The 19,219-nt window shown below is 39.3% G+C and overlaps 2 protein-coding genes and 1 pseudogene across 6 annotated transcripts; all 3 read right to left on the reverse strand.

Annotated features, from left to right (window-relative positions):
- Positions 1–2,823: 2,823 nt before the first annotated feature.
- LOC112173536 (auxin-responsive protein IAA11) lies at positions 2,824–5,695 on the reverse strand. Its single transcript, XM_024311171.2, has 5 exons — positions 5,168–5,695; positions 4,028–4,350; positions 3,464–3,599; positions 3,253–3,314; positions 2,824–3,165 (listed from the first exon to the last, which is right to left on the reverse strand). Exons 1-5 carry the CDS (start codon positions 5,518–5,520, stop codon positions 3,119–3,121), a joined length of 921 nt encoding a protein of 306 aa, XP_024166939.1. The 5' UTR covers positions 5,521–5,695; the 3' UTR covers positions 2,824–3,118.
- A 214-nt stretch (positions 5,696–5,909) lies between these two features.
- Positions 5,910–11,993, reverse strand: LOC112169220 (putative ribonuclease H protein At1g65750). 5 transcript variants are annotated; one of them, XR_005801729.1, is made up of 6 exons: positions 11,848–11,993; positions 11,283–11,426; positions 10,402–10,589; positions 9,787–10,005; positions 9,501–9,595; positions 8,863–8,967 (listed from the first exon to the last, which is right to left on the reverse strand). XR_005801729.1 is itself a non-coding variant. In XM_040508809.1 (5 exons), the coding sequence occupies exons 1-4, from the start codon at positions 11,904–11,906 to the stop codon at positions 9,812–9,814; spliced, it is 585 nt and encodes a 194-aa protein (XP_040364743.1). In that variant the 5' UTR covers positions 11,907–11,993; the 3' UTR covers positions 8,481–8,967; positions 9,787–9,811. The 5 variants fall into 5 exon arrangements, 4 of the variants coding, with proteins under 4 accessions (XP_040364742.1, XP_040364743.1, XP_024161988.1 ...); XM_040508809.1 differs by lacking the exon at positions 9,501–9,595 and having other exon boundaries at positions 8,481–8,967; XM_024306220.2 differs by lacking the exon at positions 8,863–8,967 and having other exon boundaries at positions 9,463–9,595.
- Positions 11,994–12,872: 879 nt separating this feature from the next.
- LOC112168912 lies at positions 12,873–16,542 on the reverse strand (annotated as a pseudogene).
- Positions 16,543–19,219: the final 2,677 nt, after the last annotated feature.

A 19,219-nucleotide genomic window follows, 5' to 3' on the forward strand; every position in this document is an offset into this window, starting at 1 on the left:
CCCCTTTGCATCAGAGTTCTTTCCACCTTTCATTTTTCCATAATTAGCCTCGGGAATTTTCTTTGTCCCAGTGGGCCTAACATTGTTGTTCAAGATAACCTCATTTTGCCTCTCAGCCACTTGCAGTAAGCTGATCAACTTATTGAAGGTTGTGATTCTTTTGTTGTCAAACTCCAGCCTATACTTGTCCGCTAGCATAAACGCTGAAGTAGGAAAGGTGGAAAGGGTCTTGTAGATCATTTCATATTCTGTGATTTCCCTTCCACAGAAATTGAGACGTACCTTTAAGCGTAACATTTCCTTGTTGAATTCTGTGACCCTTTTATAGTCAAGTAAGCGGATTCCATTCCACTGAACAGCCAGTCCTGGGAGCAAAGTATCGTGAATGCTCCCAAAACGTCCCTTAAGGGCATCCCACAGTTCTTTGGGTGTCTTCAACTGAAGGTACTCCCAGCGTAGGCTGGGATCAATATGTCACCTCAGAAACAGTAAGGCATCTGCTTTCACCTTATTAGATAGTTCATCATCTTTGGTAATGGTGGCAGTGTAGTCTTTTGCCACAAATGCAGTTTCTACATCGGAAACCCAACGGTGGTACTCAAGTCCTTTTGAGTCCAAAATGTCAAACTCAAGTCGAGTTGGATCAGCCATCTACATAAAACAAGAGGGAAGGTATAAATTACGCAGTCATAAAGACATCCACGTGAATTATTTTCCAAAAATATGAATTAGAGTTCAAGACCAAGATTCGTAATGGTCACATTTTTTCGATGCTATGTGAAAATACTTTATCACAGTAAGTGTGTATGGATAATGCGCATGAATTTTCATTATCATGGCAAAACGGATTTTATATGTTGCATTCTAAAAATTAATCATACCACATTTAAACATAGCATATATAAAAATAAACTACATGGCATGCTCAAATTTCACAAATATACAACAAATTATATACCACACATAATAATAGCAAGAATATATCATGCATAAAATAAAATGTAAACATAGCATAATACAAAGCATGTGTAGGGATAATTTATATAAGCGTAAATAAAATGAAATTTTGAGCATGTTTTCATAATAAACCATAAACAATAAAATATAAAAGCATGCTTAAACATAATTATAAATCATGCTTAAAGATAATCATATAAAACCTAAATAATAAGGTATGCTTAAAATAATCAAAATTATTTAACTAAACATGCTCAAAAATCCTAATTAAATATACCATAGCATGAAATTAAATAAATAAAAGAAAACATACCTGGTTTGGAGAAAATAAAACAATCCTAGCGCATGCGCATGTTGATGCAGACGTGCGTAACGATGCTTTTAGGCTTTGAGAAAAACTGGGTCGCTTTCTCTTTTTGTTGTTTTTTTTTCAGCAATGGGCCACAAAACCTTTTTTTTTTTTTTTTTTTTTTGTCTCGGCCACAGGGCCTGATTCCCTTTTTTTTTCTGGGCCGAAGGGCCTTTTCTTTGGCCTTCTTTTTATTTTTTTATTTTTTTTATTCTTTGGGCCGGCTCTATACTGTGAGCCAAGTCACCTTCTTTTTTTTTTTCTTTTTTTTTTTCCTTTTTCTTCCTTCTTTCTCTCTCTTCGCGTCTTCTTCTTCCTACAGGTTCTTTGTTTGCAGGTGGCTGACTCAGGTCGTGGGCGAGCGCCGGTGTCCGGGCGTGGATGTGAAGGTCGGTCTGCAGCGAGGTTGGGAGAGCGCTACTATTCGTGCGCCGATCTGGATGTGGAGGCCAGTCTGGGTTGTAGGCGGAGGCGGAGGTGAGCAGCAACGCGGTGGCAGGGGCTGCGCTGGGCAGATTGAAGGTGCTGTGGGCTGGATGAGTCCGTGCTAGGATCGGTGGGCTGCTGGGAGGAGAGGGCGGGGCTTTGTATAGGGGAGCAGGCTGCAGGTGAGCGACTAGGAAGACGGCGCAGATCAGAATCGGGCTGGAGGAGCGCCGGATTGTGCCGGAATTCGGTCGCAGTCGGAGCTGGGCTCGGAACTGTAGCCGGGTTGGGTCTTCTTTGGAGGTTACTTCTAGGTGGGTGTCCAAAGGGAAAGCTTGGCTGCAGGCGGGCTCTGCGCGGGGCGCTGGAACTGCGCGGCCGGGGGGAGAGAGATTTTTTTTTTTGTTTAGGGCGGCAGAGGAAAAAGAAGAAAATATTTTGTTTCTTCTAGGGTTTTTTTTTTTTGATAGAAAGAAAACTAGAAAATTATGATCTTTTCTCTTGGCTATTTGCTCTGAGGGTGCTGATATCGTGTTAAAGTAAAATGACAATTAGAATTGGTCTACTCATTTCATTTCATAACCCCTTTATATAGGGAGAGAATTACAATGAAAAGAACAATTACAATGATGACATTAACTACTGATTGGTCCGTAATCCATGTTGATTGATGGTAATTACTAATTGTTTGATTTCCTCTCCGTCAATCACTTTGACGAAGGCATATAATTTAACCACTAGTCAGATTTTACATATATCTCTTCATTTTTCACTAATCATATTTGACAATATCAAAGAAATTTTGCCGAAATAGAAAAAAATAAAATATTTTTCTTGTCTAATATATCAATCACTCGAAAAATATCTGGAAATATATCGGCAGATATTTCAAACGCTACACGCCTACACCAAGTCACTTCATGCACTTTGTTTTTTACCTCCCTAAGGTCAGGTCCGCTAATATGTACAAATTTTAGTTTCAGAAATTTCGTGAATATGACAACTCACACTTTGTCAAAACTTAATATCACACAATTTCTCTCTCCATTAGAATGGGCGAAAGGAGCCCACAGCTGAGCAAACAAAAGCAATTGAGTAACCCCCATATATACATCAGCAAAAAAATTCATCAAAGGCATGTGTATTATATTTGTATTACACTAAAATATAAGATAGCTGTGGCTTTGAAAAGCAGGGACATACTCCTAGAGAAGGCACAGCAAGAAAGAAATGAAATCACATTCCACATGAACCAAAAATGAAACAGAAAACGATGGCTTCTCTGCTTCTCCATATGCTCCAATTATACGTTTTACTCACTTTGTACATTTTAAAACATAGGTTGTTTTGTATCTTCTTACTGAAGTTCTGACAAATGGTTTTGTATCAGCTCGCGCATCTCTGCCTTGCATTCCTTTCCTGCAGCCTCGGAGCTGCAAATTAAAGTAAAAGAGTTAGTATCAGATGCATTCCAGCTTTTGGAGGCAACTTTTGAAGTTTATTCTTGCACATCTACATACCAAGTCCATTAGCCTCAGATGTCCTCATGATTCTTAGCCTCTTCACAGAACAAAGAAACATCCTGAATGCCAAAAACGTAAAATTGCATAAGATATGAGAAAAAGACTAACTGAAAACCAGATCAGTCAACGAGAAACAAGCAAATATTTACTGAAGCGTATAGAGATTTGTGTTGCACATGAAGCGACTATGATTATTGAAGAATCTTACCCCCAAGGAACATCCCCAACAAGCATCCAGTCGCCTTCTTTGTCTTCATAAGTGAGTGCAAAATCAAATGATCCATCTAGCAATTTTGAGGGTGTAGTTTCTCCCACCATTATATCATGCTCCTGACCACCAGAACCTAAATATAGATACACATAACACCATTAGTCAAAGGAAAAACAAACAATTTCTATCATTAGTCAGCTATATGATCAAATTCTCTCTTCTTGTCCAAAAAAAAATCCATGCATTTTGAGTGACAGAATTGTATACATATGACAGTAATCTTAAATCCCAACACATCCATTATTCAATACATACCAATATCTTTCGACTTATCCTATTAAGAGAATTTTGACGAAATTGTGACGAAAAAGCATAACTTTTTGGATTATTTTTTCCTTCATTTAATTGACATTCCAAGAAAGCAAGCAAGAAGATACCAACTTCCACAAAAGAATCATTGAGCAACTTACAATCTAGTCACCCAGATTTAAAAATAAAACATTTGACTACACCTATGGATCTTCAATTTAAATAGGGAATATAATGGCTAAGAGTACTAACGTATCAATTTCGCATTTGCAGAGGGTCCCTGGAACATATCCTCCAAAGTTTGTGCTAGGGCTTCATAGCTGCTATGCGCAGTTAGGTTAACCTTCCTTCCGATTGCACTTCCATCCATATTCACCTTCACAAACAGGGAGCTAGTGAGGCGTCCTCCCTCCTTAGCATTTGCATTGTTTTCTTGACCACCAATGTTACCCTTCCCTGAAGTAATCTGGCATTCACCTTTCTCCGAGTTAAATACTTCAGTGGCTGAAGATTTTGCTTGATGAACCAAGGAATTCATTCTATAAGCTCTGATAGGAGGCCATCCCACAACCTGACTGCTTCAACACATGACAAAAATGTGATCCCATCAGAGAAGCAAACAATAAATTAGAACATATAGATACCATCAAAAGAATTAACATAACTCAATATGTATGGCTTGAGAAAGGTAGCATCTAACAAGCACGATATGATCCATATATCTCATACAAAAATGAAATGAAAGAAACTGAGATTACAAGATCAAAAATAACTGAAGGACCTTATAGAATGAATAACTAGAAACAAAAATAACTATATATGTAGATCTGTAGCGTTGGCCTGATGAGATGACGTAACACATAGGATCTATGGATCAGAATAACCTTATACCCTATATATAGAGAATCAGAATAACCCCAATTGGCCACAAGGATGTAAATACCCATCTGTGCCATTCCATCAGATTCAATCCAGTGAACATGCCTATCCCTGTAATCTTTGTGCTAAATACTGCATTGGTTCTTAACTACAGGACTTTTGGGATCTCATCTGTTCATTATTATTATTACTGTGCACTCCTTGTATGATTCTGAATCTACTAATGCATTTATGCTAAACACTTTCCTTTTTTGGCTTTGGGGCAGTATTAGGTATTTTCAAGCCGTTCTTTGATATCAAACCGAAGACTACCCCTTATACCTGTTGGTCATTAACATCTAACACCAACCAAATCAACAAAATAAAATTTGGGAAACTATAACAGTAACAACAACTTGATCCAGCAAAAAGAGAGAGCCTTAGAGTACCTAAAACAAGAACCAGCAAAAATTGAACCACACATTAGAAAAGCTCAAAACAGATCACTTATAAAAAATTGGAGTCAAGTCTTACTTGGCACCATTAGCCGCCGCCACAGAATCAGCACTCCTCTTAGTCCCAGCCGTAACATTAGCACTGCTCAACGAAGAAGACGACGACGAAGAAGAAGCAGCGGCCGCCGACGACTTAGAGTTAGAACCCACATAACGGAAATCCTTGGCCGTCAGAATCCTAGCATAATTCCCAACTGGGCCTTGCTGGGCGGCCTTCCCGCCACCGCCGAGACTCAGCCCAAGACAGAGCTCGAGGTCAGACTCATCTGGGCTACAAGAATCCTCAGAAGACATAGCAAAGTTCTCATCTTTGGACACGGTCGACATGTTAGTCACAGACCCAGTTCCTAAACCTCCAGAAAAACCCTGCATTCAAATCTTTCCTCACGATTCAGCACAAAAGCTCAGAGCTTTAAGAGACCCAGAATGGCTTGAGCTTGAGGGTATTGATAATGGAAGAGTTGGGTTTGGTGATTGATTTGCCTGGTCGGTTTTGGGAAATTGAAAGGAAAGTTAGGTTTTTGCAGGCTTGGGTTTGGTGCGGTTGGGATTGTTTTAGAGAGGGGAAAGCTCTGAGAGGAGTCATAGCTATTATGGGTACGACGGCCCCACCTGTCTTCTCTACTGTCTCCTTTTATGCGCCTCCATCAAATATCTTCGCTTGCTTCTATGCAAATAGTCCTCCATTCCCACCATCCTCTAAGTTAAAGAGCATTTTCCAATTTCTCGCATCACGCGGCTACGATACATTTGCTAATTTTAACGGGAACATTCAAAATTTATTCTGATTTTTTTTTTTTTTTGGAAAGGAGTTTGGAACCCAGTCTAGCTGGGAGGCTCAGTCACACGCCCGGTGCCATTTATTAAATTTAAAACTTGCATCGAGGGGACATATAACCTGAATCCCTAGCCACATAAGTACTATTACAATAATCCTCGTAGATAACATCCTGAATAATAGCAGGAGTCTCCTCTAACCACACATCATCAATACAAAACAAACTAGCTAGGTGTGCAAGCCTATCTGCAACACCATTAGCTTCACGGTAGATATAACGAATCCTAACAGATTGAAAAGAAGACATATAATCCTTAGTTCCTTACAATCATCTAGAATCTGACTAACCTGCGAAAAATTCTTCTCTCCGCTATTAAGTGCAGCAACAAGAATGGCAGAGTCGCTTTCAATCTCAATGTCAGACCAACCTTGATGAATACCAAGAAGTAGACCAGCTCTACACGCCTCAGCTTCCATATTGAGGACTGAGTGTGCATGTAGAAAAGGCCTAGCCAAAGCAGCAATACCCATGCCAACATCATCCCGGACTACTACACCAATGCCTCCACAACCCACATCCGCTCGAAATGCTCCATCCACATTTATCTTCAATCTCCCTCTAGGAGAGCACTGCCATTTCATGGGTGCCTGCTTCTTCTTTCTCACAGCCTTTGGATGGTACTTCTGGAACTCAACAAGGTGACGCACAGCCCACTCAATCAACATCAACGGTTGGAAGGCATCATTCTTCCAAACCATCTTATTTCTTTCGAACCAAACAGCCCACAGCCCCATGAAGAAAAAATCACACTGGTCAACAGACAAGATGTCTAGCATATCCAACGTCCATGAAGAAAGAGTCTTGGCTGGGTGCTCAACGGGGTTTAAATGCAAAGGCCCATACAACCAAAAGCAAAGTAATGTTGGGCAATCTTTAAATAAATGTGTACCTGATTCACATGCAGCCATGCAGAACGTGCACTTCTCATCAGGGAGAGAAACCTTCTTTTGTACTAGATTGCATTTAGTTGGCAAGATTCCCTTAATCAACTTCCACATGAATAACTTAACTTTTGGGGGAACAGAAGCACTCCATAGCATATGCCAGTAACGCCTCCAAGCACCACCCTCCCCCATCGACCCAGATGCACAATCTCTCACCGTTTGCGCCTTATGAAAAATGTAGTAACCGCTCTTAACACTATAAATGCCTTTCCGATCGTAATGCCACACCAACCGATCATCAGAATTCCGTAGACTTAAGGGAATAGCCGCAATAGTATCAACTTCATGACTTGTGAAAAGTTCTTCCAGGAGCTCCATTACCCACTCTCGGCCACCCTCATCTATAAGATCAGCTACCATAAAATCCTTTGTCCCTTCCATCAAAGGAGAATACGGTTTGAATGAAAAAGGTAAAGGCACCCATGGATCGCGCCAAACCGAAATACTCTGGCCATCTCCAACTTGGAACCGCAGACCCTTCTTCAAAACTTCCCTACCAGAGATAATACTCCTCCAAGTATACGAGTCCCCCCCTTTCACCTCCGCTTCCAAAAAAGAACAATGAGGATAGTATTTAGCTTTAAGGAGTCTAGCCACAATAGAAGCCGGTTGTTGAATCAATCGCCATCCTTGCTTGGCCAAAAGAGCCAAATTAAAGTGATGCATATTTCTAAAGCCCATACCGCCTTCATTCTTAGGAGAACAAAGTTTTTCCCATGAAACCCAATGAATCTTCCTCACCGACTCATCTCCCCCCACCAAAACCGGGCCATCAAACGGTGCATCTCCTCACACAAATGCTTCGGAAGCTCAAAACAATTCATCACATACGAAGGAATCGCTTGGCCCACCACTTTAATTAAAATTTCCTTTCCAGCCACACTCAGAGTTTTCTCCCTCCAACCTTGTGTACGGTTCCGGATTTTCTCCTTTAGATAACTGAAGGCTTCTTCCTTAGATTAAATTTCCGATTCATATAGATTAAATTTAACATCTATTATTTCTCCAGTGTTGAATTTGTTAATATGAAATCGGGATGATACATAGTATTTTCATGATTTGTAATCAAATTAAAAAAATACTTATGATATGTAGTTTAAACGTTTAAATTAATAAACTTAGAATAATATTGAATTTTCAATGAGGGCCACAGACCAAGGAAAAAACAAAGGAAGAAGCTAGCTAATGGTCACTCTAGAACGAGCAGTGATGTCATTAAAAATATTAATCACAAAAAGTTGGGAGACTTTGAAGGATGCAAATACCAGGTTAGTATGAAACACTAGTTCTGGTTAGAGCATCATCAACTGCCATATTTCTCTCTTTATGAATGTGATTGACATGGACGTAAATGAATCTTATTGGTCTTGTGTTCCATAGGACATAGTTTAGATTTGGGCCAACATTTTGTTTTTTTTTAGAATCCTTTTATATTATTGAGGGAAGATGATATTGATGCCCGGTTTCGGCCAAAGGTTTTGACACTTGATTTGATTGGTTTTTCAAAAATTAACCGACTAAAAAAAAAAAAAAAGATGAAGATATTCTCTTTGGGCTTCCAGAAGAAGAGCAGAGAGGAATTTTTAAGGAAAAGAGAAATTTAAGTGGCGAGAAAATGAGATTATCGTAATTATCTCAGGGCGGAGCCCGCAAGTCATACGCTCCAAACGACAACCCGACAAGGCGGGCCCACGACCTACTGGTCTCGACACGGCGTTGGAGTTAGGACCGCGATGGGGGGACCCAGGCTTGGCAATCACGTAAATAGCGACACGTGGGGACCATTTCGAGCATCGAATTTAGTGATGACAGCTCAACGGACGATCAGATTGGCCCCACGGTTCGGGGAGACGTTTCCCACTCGGTCGCCAAGTGGCGACGGCTCAGCTGACCGACGGCGTTCGCGGTTGTCTTTGCGACTGGGAACAGAGTCCGTTATACCGTGGGCCTGCTCAGGTCGTGCCACGTGCCACGCACCAACTGTGACATGGTGACTCTTTGTTTCTGTACTCTTTTTTAATTATTCCTCCTAGAGGCTACAAAAGAAGAAATAATCAGGAAGAGTAATTAATTACATGATGTGCAATTTTGCCAACCAAAATTGAATTATGAGAAAATGAACCAAGAAGTTGATGCCATCTTCAATTCAACCCACATGAATTATTACGCTCATTGTTAATTATCTTAATGAAGATAATGTTTTTAGAGGAACAAACAAGAGGTTTTTAAAGCGGTTTTGTTAGAAGGTCGGCCTCAGAATCAGAGGTTAACCTACTATAATCAAAATCTAGGAGCTATGGTTGTATTTTAGTGTTTGACAAGGCCTCAAGTTTTTAATTCAAAAAAAGACACAGTCTCAAGTTCAAATTAGTGTTCTGATTCATCGATGGAATCAAGGATGTCAAATCTGAGGGTCTTAAAGAATTTAATGGTCAGCTAGAAAAATAAAAGATGGTGAGATTTCATTGTTTTGTGAGGGAGATCCTTGTCCAAAGTAAGTCAAATCAAGGCACGTTTTCAATTGTTTTGTCTTGTCATGAATGGACAAATACTAAAGCAATTGTTATACCTTTTTCAGAAATTAGTCGATCACAGAATGACATCGTGAAACTTCATTTCATTTTGGTCTACACCAAACATTCCGTGACGAAATTTTCATGCCATCTGTTATTAAAGAGAAAAGAAGACGGTTTTTTAGGAGACAGGCCAAAGAAATGAGACCAAAAGCTTTACAAGCTGTCGAGAACTACTGTGCTACTGGTAATTCACTCTGAAAGGTGCTACTGGTAATTCACTCTGAAAGTTTTGACCCTATTATCACCTTCTACCAAGCTTTTCATGAAAAAGATTATCACCTTGCGCTGTGTTGCATTTAGTGCTCTATTTCTTCTCTGGATTCTGAGATTCTTGAGTGCTGCAACTAGGGCCGGTGCATGCTGAAGCCGTGCAAGCAGGCGCTGGGATGGTAATCCGTATTGTTTGCTGCTTCTCTTCATTTTCAGGAATATGGAGGAGAGCATCCATGATTAAGATATCCCAATTGCGAGGTATGAGATATGAAATCCAGGAATCATCTGCAGGGAGAAAGAAACTAGCTGATCAAAGTACTAAAAGAGCTATCAAATCCTAGAGTGATAATGGAGTTCAACTCTAGCATCATACACAATGTAGTTTGCATAAGCTCAAAGTGGTCCTTCTCGTAAAATTTGAACACAAATTCAAATAGAATGGTTGTTGGAGAAAAAGTAATCTGGAAAGGACCGACCATTGGCAAAGACAATTGTTACAGATCAGCAAAGGTTTGCTTATCTATTAAATGGTTTTAGATGAAAAATTAATTGCGCATGCATGAAGAAAAATCTGAACATCAAAATAAGATATATGATGAAGCGAAGAACGTATGTCTTCAAGAGCCTGTGCTTGTGGCTATGCGCACACGACTATATATGTGCATGTAGATCAATACTAACCTCCATCACGTACAGCCTTCACGCTGAGAACTCCTGTGCCTTTTGGTCCATACACAGGAAATTTGCAAGATACAGATTGCCTCTTATGAGCTACTCCAAGCTGTGCATTGTACCATGGGCCCTTCAAAACAGGTTCCCCTAGAGCATCTCGAATGGCTGGGTCCTTACTGGCTTTCTCCATGGCCTTGCTGTAAATAAAAATTTTAACAAATGGGTTAAAATGAAACATTAATTTTGCATATTTTTGACACACTGAAATGGTCCAGGGTAATTCCTTGACCTCTCTATACCCCTTCCCCTACAAGAAAAGTTCTCATGTCTCCCTCTGCCTCCCTCATTCTTCTTACATACTAAACAACAACAACAAAAACCAATTCCTCACCAAACTTTGCTAGGGACACCTAAAGTAATATAAGCAGCCTTATGGCTAGATTCTTTCTCTATAATGTTTGTAATCTCTGTGTTCTATTATAATGGTAACTATTTGATATTTCTCATCAAGATTACAATGTAATGTTAAGAATATGATGCTAGAATTCAGTCAAACAAAGATATTGATTGAACATTTGAACCGGTAAGTATGGTAGAACCAGTAATACATTTGGTCCAAACTAGTGGCAAACACAACAAATTAAGACCACATTTACAATTACGAGCTTAGATTCTAAATTAGAGTAGAACAGCTCTTCATTTTGGGGTCTGAGAATAGAACAGCTGTACAGACTACAGAATGTAACTATCCCAACCTCCACTAACCCCCAAGACATCGTAAAATTATAACAACTAGCGAAAGATATTGTTTATGAAAATACCTAAAGCAGCTATCTAAAGTTCCCTATTTGATCAACCAAACCAAATCTGTCATAATGTTCAAGACATACCTGCTACAGCTCTGATAAATAATAAGATCATCAAGAGCACTCAAAGCAACGCCGCCGGTAACAGTAATCAAAAGATAATTCACAGCCTTGCGACCAAACCATTTGGTCTTCCCTTCATCCACAGTTTTCGCCGAAGCAGCCACACTGCAGTAAAGCCATCTCAATTACTCACACATTGATATCATCATCAAGTTCATGCTCATTGCAATGAGAGATGCATTCACATCATGGTCTCAAAACACCAAAAAAGGGTCCACTTCAGAATCAAAAAACACAACCACTCATGTTATACACACAAACCTAATTAACTTTCCAAGCATAACTTCGGTTACTACATACATTTTGGATCCAAAACTACATCACGTTTTGATACACAAACTAAAGTATGAAGCTTTAGTCCATAACAGTATCACAGAATTGAAAAAACAGATACCCAGATAAAAATCTTTGTTAAATCACCTAGTGATGCTATGATAGCTGGTATTGAAACTAATGGGTGCTTGGTGAATCAAACTTCCACAGGATTTAAAACATAGAACCAGAATTTTCAGAAGAAAAAGAATACCTGGAAAAGTGTGGAGCTGAGGAGCTCTTCAAGAACGAGACGGCCCTCCTTGCCAGCATTTCTCTGCTCTCTGGTTTTTGCGGTGATGTGGTGCGCTTTGCTTCCAAGCAATCGACCGACTGAACCGTCTTCCCTTTTTACTAGTAAAGAAGATGGGTCGGGTTTTCCACCCAAACAATGAGAAACATGGGCCGGGTCGGATCTGAAATGTGAATTAGAGGTTTTTTTTTTTTACTTTATTTTAAATTTTAAGCTTTATTTTGGAAGATCATTTCGATTGGGATCATTTCTTTGTGTCCATTGTTGAAGCCTGCTGTATTGTTATGATTTTCACATTGCCACTTAAACGATTATACCGGTTTAATTTAGTTTGATTATATTTACAAGTTTTGATTCGCTCTATACGGTAATCAAATAAAATAAAAAAACTATAATTTCATACGATTGATAAGAAATGAAGTTAATCAATATTTGCGTGTTGCATGAAATGTCAAATAACTGAGAAATTGAATAGTAATGATAGTTGAGGGCCTTGAACAAACTAGCATAGATTGAGGGGTTTGTCATTTAATGAACTTTAGCCTAATATGCTTCAGTCATTTTTGATGTGCTTCACAGTCACTTGTCTTTCCTAACTTCCCCAAGGAACCTTGTTTAAATGTCTAATCTTTCTGATGTTATGGCTTTGATAGAATCATTCACCACCTGCCGAAGTAAGCATTCTTCTTTCGGTAATCATTTACCGGAAGTATTTTACTTCTGCTGGGCAGCTGGGGTAAGGAATGTGTTGGGGACTAGGGAAGATTGATACCAAAATATCAGGACGATACAAATATAGCACTCTTTTTATTATTACATAATCACTCACCGACAATATATGACTAATCTCTTAGTCGAATTCAGGACCTTCCATTTATTAAGGGGAGAGACTAATTTCACTAGACCAAATGGTCTAGGCACAAATTTAGCATTCTTTGGGATACAAAAAAATGAAAAGAAAAAAAAATCCTATGGGACTAAAAGAAATAGGAAGAACACACCTCACAATCTCATATTTTTGTACTTCCGCAACACTGATAACACTAGAAGGGATCAAACCCTTAATCTATTGTAGTTCTAACCTATTTCCCCATCCCCCCTCTCACCACTATCTTATATTGTTATTTCCATATGGCACCGCTACCATCTTTCATCTCCCACGCAATTGTTCTTCTCCTTTGGTCCTGTAGGACCTTCCTCCCCAGAAAGCTCAACTGGAATTTTTGAAAAGATGTTCTCCACAGGATATCTCAACATCACAGGCAAAACATTGATGATCTTATCCAGCTCAGTCCTTGAATTGTATACAATTTTTGGACCCCATTCTCTCATAAACTGCAGCCAACCTGGCTCAGTAACAACTCCATGTCCAAGATACTCCGCCTCAACTACTTCATATTGGCGGCTTGAATCCACAGAAAACTCACTGCGAGCAGCATCATTCCTAATTCCAATCCCAAGCTTTGCAGACCCCTGAAGGTAAAAGTCCCAGCATGTGGGAAGTTTGCATGTCCATTTTTCGTCGAGTAGATAATGACTTTGTTCCCGCTTATGTACTCCAAAGCGTATGCATCTACCAATTGACCACCACTGTGCTGTGAGAAGTATATACTACAAAGCTCTCCGGTAAAGTTGCATATTCGGAGTGTGAAATGCTCCCAGTCACTCACATGCTGTCCAATCTTGCTGAGAGCGATATCCACAGGTCCGACTTCGAGAGTGGCTGGTCCATTAAAGGGACAAAATACCCACATTGCAATGTCAGTAAAAGTCCCACCAAGAGCTGGTTTCACATGAACGTAGAGTTTTGCACTTTCCAAGTTTCCATATATCACATTCTTTCTTCGATCACCACTAGGCAAGTCTATCCAAAACTGCTTATCATTTGTCCCCCCACCAGGCAAATTTGAGCCACTTTCATCAATTGCTTCGCCCACATCTGTGCCACTTTTGTACAATAGCGCTCCATTTTTGAAGAACCAGGCAACAGAAGGTGGCAAGTAGACCTCTTCTGGATGAAAGAAAACAGTGGGTCCATAATGATTGATAAGTGAATGAATTTGATCAAGATTTGGCATTCCAGAGAGCTTAGGATTCAGATTCTTCAAGCACTCAATCTGCAGTTCCTCTCCATTACTCCAGTGCCTACTGCAGAAAAATGTACCTACAGAGACCCCTGTCCCCATCATTCCCCGATGACGTGGTCTCATAGTCCAAACTTGAAAAGGAAGACTTGCAGATTTGATGCTGGTATTAAAAAGTAGGCTGTGAGTTTCGCATGTGTCATTCAAATCAGCTCTAACACACCTTACTTCATCCAACTCAGGTTTTCCTGGCTTGTTGGTAACTAAAAAGCCCATTGCTCTGTAACCTTCAGGTGGATCAGGTAACCAAAAGTAGCCACATGAACCATAACTTTCCTCATTCCCATCACCAGGGCTCCACACCAGTGTGTAATCAAGTGGCTCTCGAAGAGCTGCCGACTTCACATGCTCCTGAACACCAGCTGTTTCTGGCAAATCTACTTCTCGAACTACAAGAACATAGCCCTGTAAAGGCTTACCATTGAGTTGGCAATAATGACCCATGCTACGGAATCCATCAGGAATTCCTGCTGGCTTATAAAATGTAACTGTTTTTTTTCTTGTCCTCTGGCAGAGTGCAGGCCCAGATTCGTTCAAATCTGGTGATCTCGGAAACCTCTATTTCTCCAATACTTATTTTTCCAGAAGCAAAACCTTCACCTGAAAAAGAAAACACAATGCTTAAATCATTTAGAACGCAATCCAAATTGTCATATCAAATAAATAATTTCAATCACCAGAGCCAAATTTCCAATCTCAGGTTCACAAAATCTGGTCATGATATATTTTCACCATTCTGTACTATCAATTCTCGACCAGTAAGTTTCTCCTTGACTCTATATTCTATATATTTGTTTCATTAAGTCAATACTTCATCACACTTGAAGATATTGTTTCTGAATTTGTACAACCTCAAAATTTTGCATGCTCATCAATAGTCAGCTCCAAAAAAAGCTGAATATGAGGCATGAAAAGACTGAAAATTTTTCAGAACCAGCACACTAAAATTTATCCTGATAATGAAGATAGCTAAATAAATATAAGAATCTCACTTGTTGCACAGAGTTGACAATATCTATCACTAACAAAATAGGAAGAGACGAAAAATGGAATACTTACGGAAATGGAGGCCAAAAGAACATATAAGCTATATATATATATATATATATATATATATATATATATATATTACCAAGTTTAGTTTTATTCATTTTCAAGAGAGAAATATAGAATAATCTAGAAATCTTTGTATGAACATACATGACGCACCAAAAGAAAAAGAATAATATCATCCAGAATAAGATGAATTTCAAAGTATATTGCAGCACAAAACTAAGAAGCAGATCTCTCATTTTTCTTTATTCAAGTAAAGATCAATAGACCCCAAGTGCTGGAGCTTTCATGAACTAAGAAAAACAGAAGTTAAATTGTCTGCCTAGCAATATGAATAGCATGACTGCATGAACAATAACTCAATGGAGCAAATAACAAGAAGCAACAAACTGAAACTACCAAGCAAAATTGTAACCTATTACAGTATTCAAGTAAAGGAAGAATAAATAGATCCCAAGTGCTGCAGTTTCCAGAATAGCAATCATGTACTCAGAAAAACAAAACAAAATAAGTGCCTAAAGACAACATGAATGGAAACCCAGTACCAGAAATTCAAGCAAGTAAAGAATATTAAAAGTTGCTTTCAAGGCTCAACAAAAGTGCATTCTCTTCTAACTCATATCTACTTATCTTCAATTTAAAGAACATGATCAATGAAAAGAAACTAGTTGAGCAATTTACTTGTTGCTGTCAAGCCTCGAAAAAGTGCATTCTTTTCTGCATCACTTATCTTGAACTTAAAGTACATGATCAGGGTCATTGAACCAAAGTGCAAACTTCCATAAAAAGAACTAGGTCACCAGAGCAACTATTCAACAATGATATTACGAATTTCGACAAGTAATACGTGCATTGCCTACCAGAGTATACAAAATCACATATGCAGACAGTAAAGAGAGTTGATGATGATCAATAAGGGCCTCTTGCATAGATTGTGATTTGCATGTCAGCAATTAAGCTCAAATTCAAAATATGCTGAATTTTCCGAAGTCAAATGCTCATCATTTTTTTTTTTGGCAGAGAATAAAAGGAACCCAGTAAGCACTAATTCAATGCAACTACCAAACATCCATTTCATCAAAAACAAAAAGAAGCAAACTTTACCACCACAATTGAATGCATTCAGCACAATCCAAAAACCCTTCACCCCAAAATCCATGAACAACCCAAACACTAAACAAAACCCACATTCAAATTTCCAAAAAAATCAAATTTTTGCACTCAAATCCTCATACCTGGAGGCCATTGAGGAATTGGAGCAGGCAGGGAGAAGGGTTCAGGCTGTGGTGGAAATAAATCTTTGAGTTGATTCCAATAGAAGCACTTGCACAAGAACATAATTGGCCCAAGTGAAACTCCAAGTCAGTCTTATAGCTAGAGAGAATGGGTTCTCGTATATATGAAATAATAGTGTAACAGTCCAAGATAATCCAGTGTGGTTGAATCATTGAAATTGAAAGCGTACCTGGTGATGTCATAGACAAGCAAAGCGCCAGCGCTCCCCTATAGTAGGATCGTGTAATGGATCTGAATGACTCTTGACCTGCCTGATAAATTCATATTTGATTGAGAATAGAATAGCTTCAGAATTCCATGTATATATATTCCAAAAAGAAAAAGAAAAAGAAAAAGAAAATTAAAGCATGAAGCAAGGTGACAAACATCTCAAACTATTGCTATTGATGGTGATCATTGTTAAACAGCGACAAGCGTGGCCCGTGACCCGTCATTGTACCGATATTGTCTCAACTTAACCACCTGTTAGGTGTTGGGTTTTAATTACAAAAAACCTCGGTACAATTGGGTGAGATCCACCCACTTATAAGTTATATTTTATTTGTCACTTTTCCAATGTGGGATCTTTTCTCTCCAACAGGTCCCCTCACGTGCAACCTAACTCTAGGTCTGCAAGTGAAATTAATTAATCCAATTCCCACATTGGAAATTGGGACACAAATCTCATATCGAAGACTTTGTCAATACAATCCAAGGCCCACATTGAACACTTGGTAATAATTCAATAGGAATATTTCGATGGCAATACAAGGAACCCCAATTTGGGCTCATGATACGTGCCTACGTGGAGACGCAATTGCAGAAGGACCCGCTTTGATACCATATTAAACAGCAACAAGCTTGGCCCGCGACTCACCATAGTACTGATACTGTACCAACTTAACCACCTGTTAAGTGTTGGGTTTTAATCACAAAAGGCCTCGGTACAATTGGGTGAGATACACCCACTTATAAGTTATATTTTATTTGTCACTTTTCCAATGTGGGATCTTTCCTCTCCAACAATCATCCTAGCTCCAAACTCAACACCAATAGTCAAATCGTGCACGGCCTGGAAGCTCTTGTCGGTGAATTGAAGAAGAAGGCATGATTTGCCAACTCCTGCAAAACAACAAATCATAATCGAAATCGAAATCATATAAAGGGTTGAATCAAATTCCGGGGGCGGAGAGACACCTTCTAATTTAGGATTCCGGGAGCTGAATCAAATTGGGGAGAAGGATGACGACGAGCGAGATCCGCTTTAGGCTTTAGACAACCACATCTATGGAGTACCCATCCACCCATTACTTAACCGCCCGTGACCGACAGGCGCCAATTTCCGGCTTGGTGCAGGTGGACCTTGATCCACAGAATACTCTTTGCTTAATAAGGAGGCACTTGAGGACCCAAAAAGGCCGAGCATTAAGCATGGAAGACGTTCTCTGCGTTTTTACTCTTCTGTCTTTTCAAACAGGACATTACATCTTGGCACGCATGATTGAGATTTCAGAGAGAGAGTCAGTCACTTTCATGGATTACTAACGTATGCACAGGTCCCCTAGTTTTCAGACTTTCTCTGATCTGCATTCCCAGGCACCAAAATGGGAAATGCCTTATTGGAATCACTGGGAAAGGGCTTTTGTAATACACATTACCTAGGGCCACCTATTGACTTGTGCGTGGATAAAAAATAGAGTGAAGGTTGAACTGGGTTTATAAAATGGAAGGACGTTGAAAGTTGGGGAGATGCAGAGACAAGGCTTTTCAAGCTGAGGTGGTTTTAAGTTTAGGACGATGATAGAAATTGGGAAGCGTTTCACCCATTCTGTCTTTTCATTTTGAACATTGGCCTGCAATAACAGGACAAAGCCCCCAATAATAGGACAAAGCTGCAATATGAAAGAAGGTGATTAAGAGAGAGAATCATGGATTCACGCATGCACACAACCCCTAGTTTTCTCTGCCGGGGGATCCAGGGACCAAAAAGGGAAAGGCCTTATCTGGAATCTCTACACACACACAAAGCAAAGCAGAAAGATAGCAGTATCTTTGTATAAATACTTATAGCTTCTTTCTCAACAAGCAGCAAAATGGCTGTAGCTTTGACAACTAGTTTTTGCATTTCCAAGCCCAACACCGCCACCACCATGTCAGCCAAATAGCCACCCTCAAGTATAAGGGCCAAGTTATAGTGTAGGGATTATGGGTATGGGATATCGTACCCAAGGGGTTGGAAAACCGACTCTAATTGGGGAAAACCTAAATGGTGCTAGATGAATATGCAAATGTACAAATTACAAACAAGGGCTCACAAGTGAACCAAAGTTCATTATGAATATATGAAAGATGGTGTTGTGGTTTGATTTTGGTTTTGGAGATGGTTTCAACTCAAATGAACACGCAATAAAAACTTGAAATGTAAACTAGATGTGATAGAATGGATGGAAGTTAAAGCTTTAGGTTGTTCACCATAACCTCCCTCGCATGCATTGATGTTCAAACTATAAGTAAAACAATCTCAAGTATCCAATTACCCTCTTAGCATCCGGATAAGAATACTAAGGCCTAAACTCTTTTGATTTTATCAATTTCTACCGGATAAGTGCGAAACTAACTACCCAAGAACAAGTTATATTACCGGATAAGTATCAATTCCTTGCTACTAGATGCATAAAGGTTTGAGTTTAGATAATCAAGCAAGCAAACCAATCCTAGGTCTAGGTGATTTTAACTCAATACCCTCACATACACACCTAGCGTGCTATCATGCTTTCAATTTTCAAAGCTAGCTACTCTCTAAACATTGGTCATGTAATGACAAATGCAAAGTATTCAAATTAGCTAGACTCAAATACAAA

The sequence above is a fragment of the Rosa chinensis genome, chromosome 6, assembly GCF_002994745.2.
Source record: "Rosa chinensis cultivar Old Blush chromosome 6, RchiOBHm-V2, whole genome shotgun sequence".
NCBI classification, from domain to species: domain Eukaryota; kingdom Viridiplantae; phylum Streptophyta; class Magnoliopsida; order Rosales; family Rosaceae; genus Rosa; species Rosa chinensis.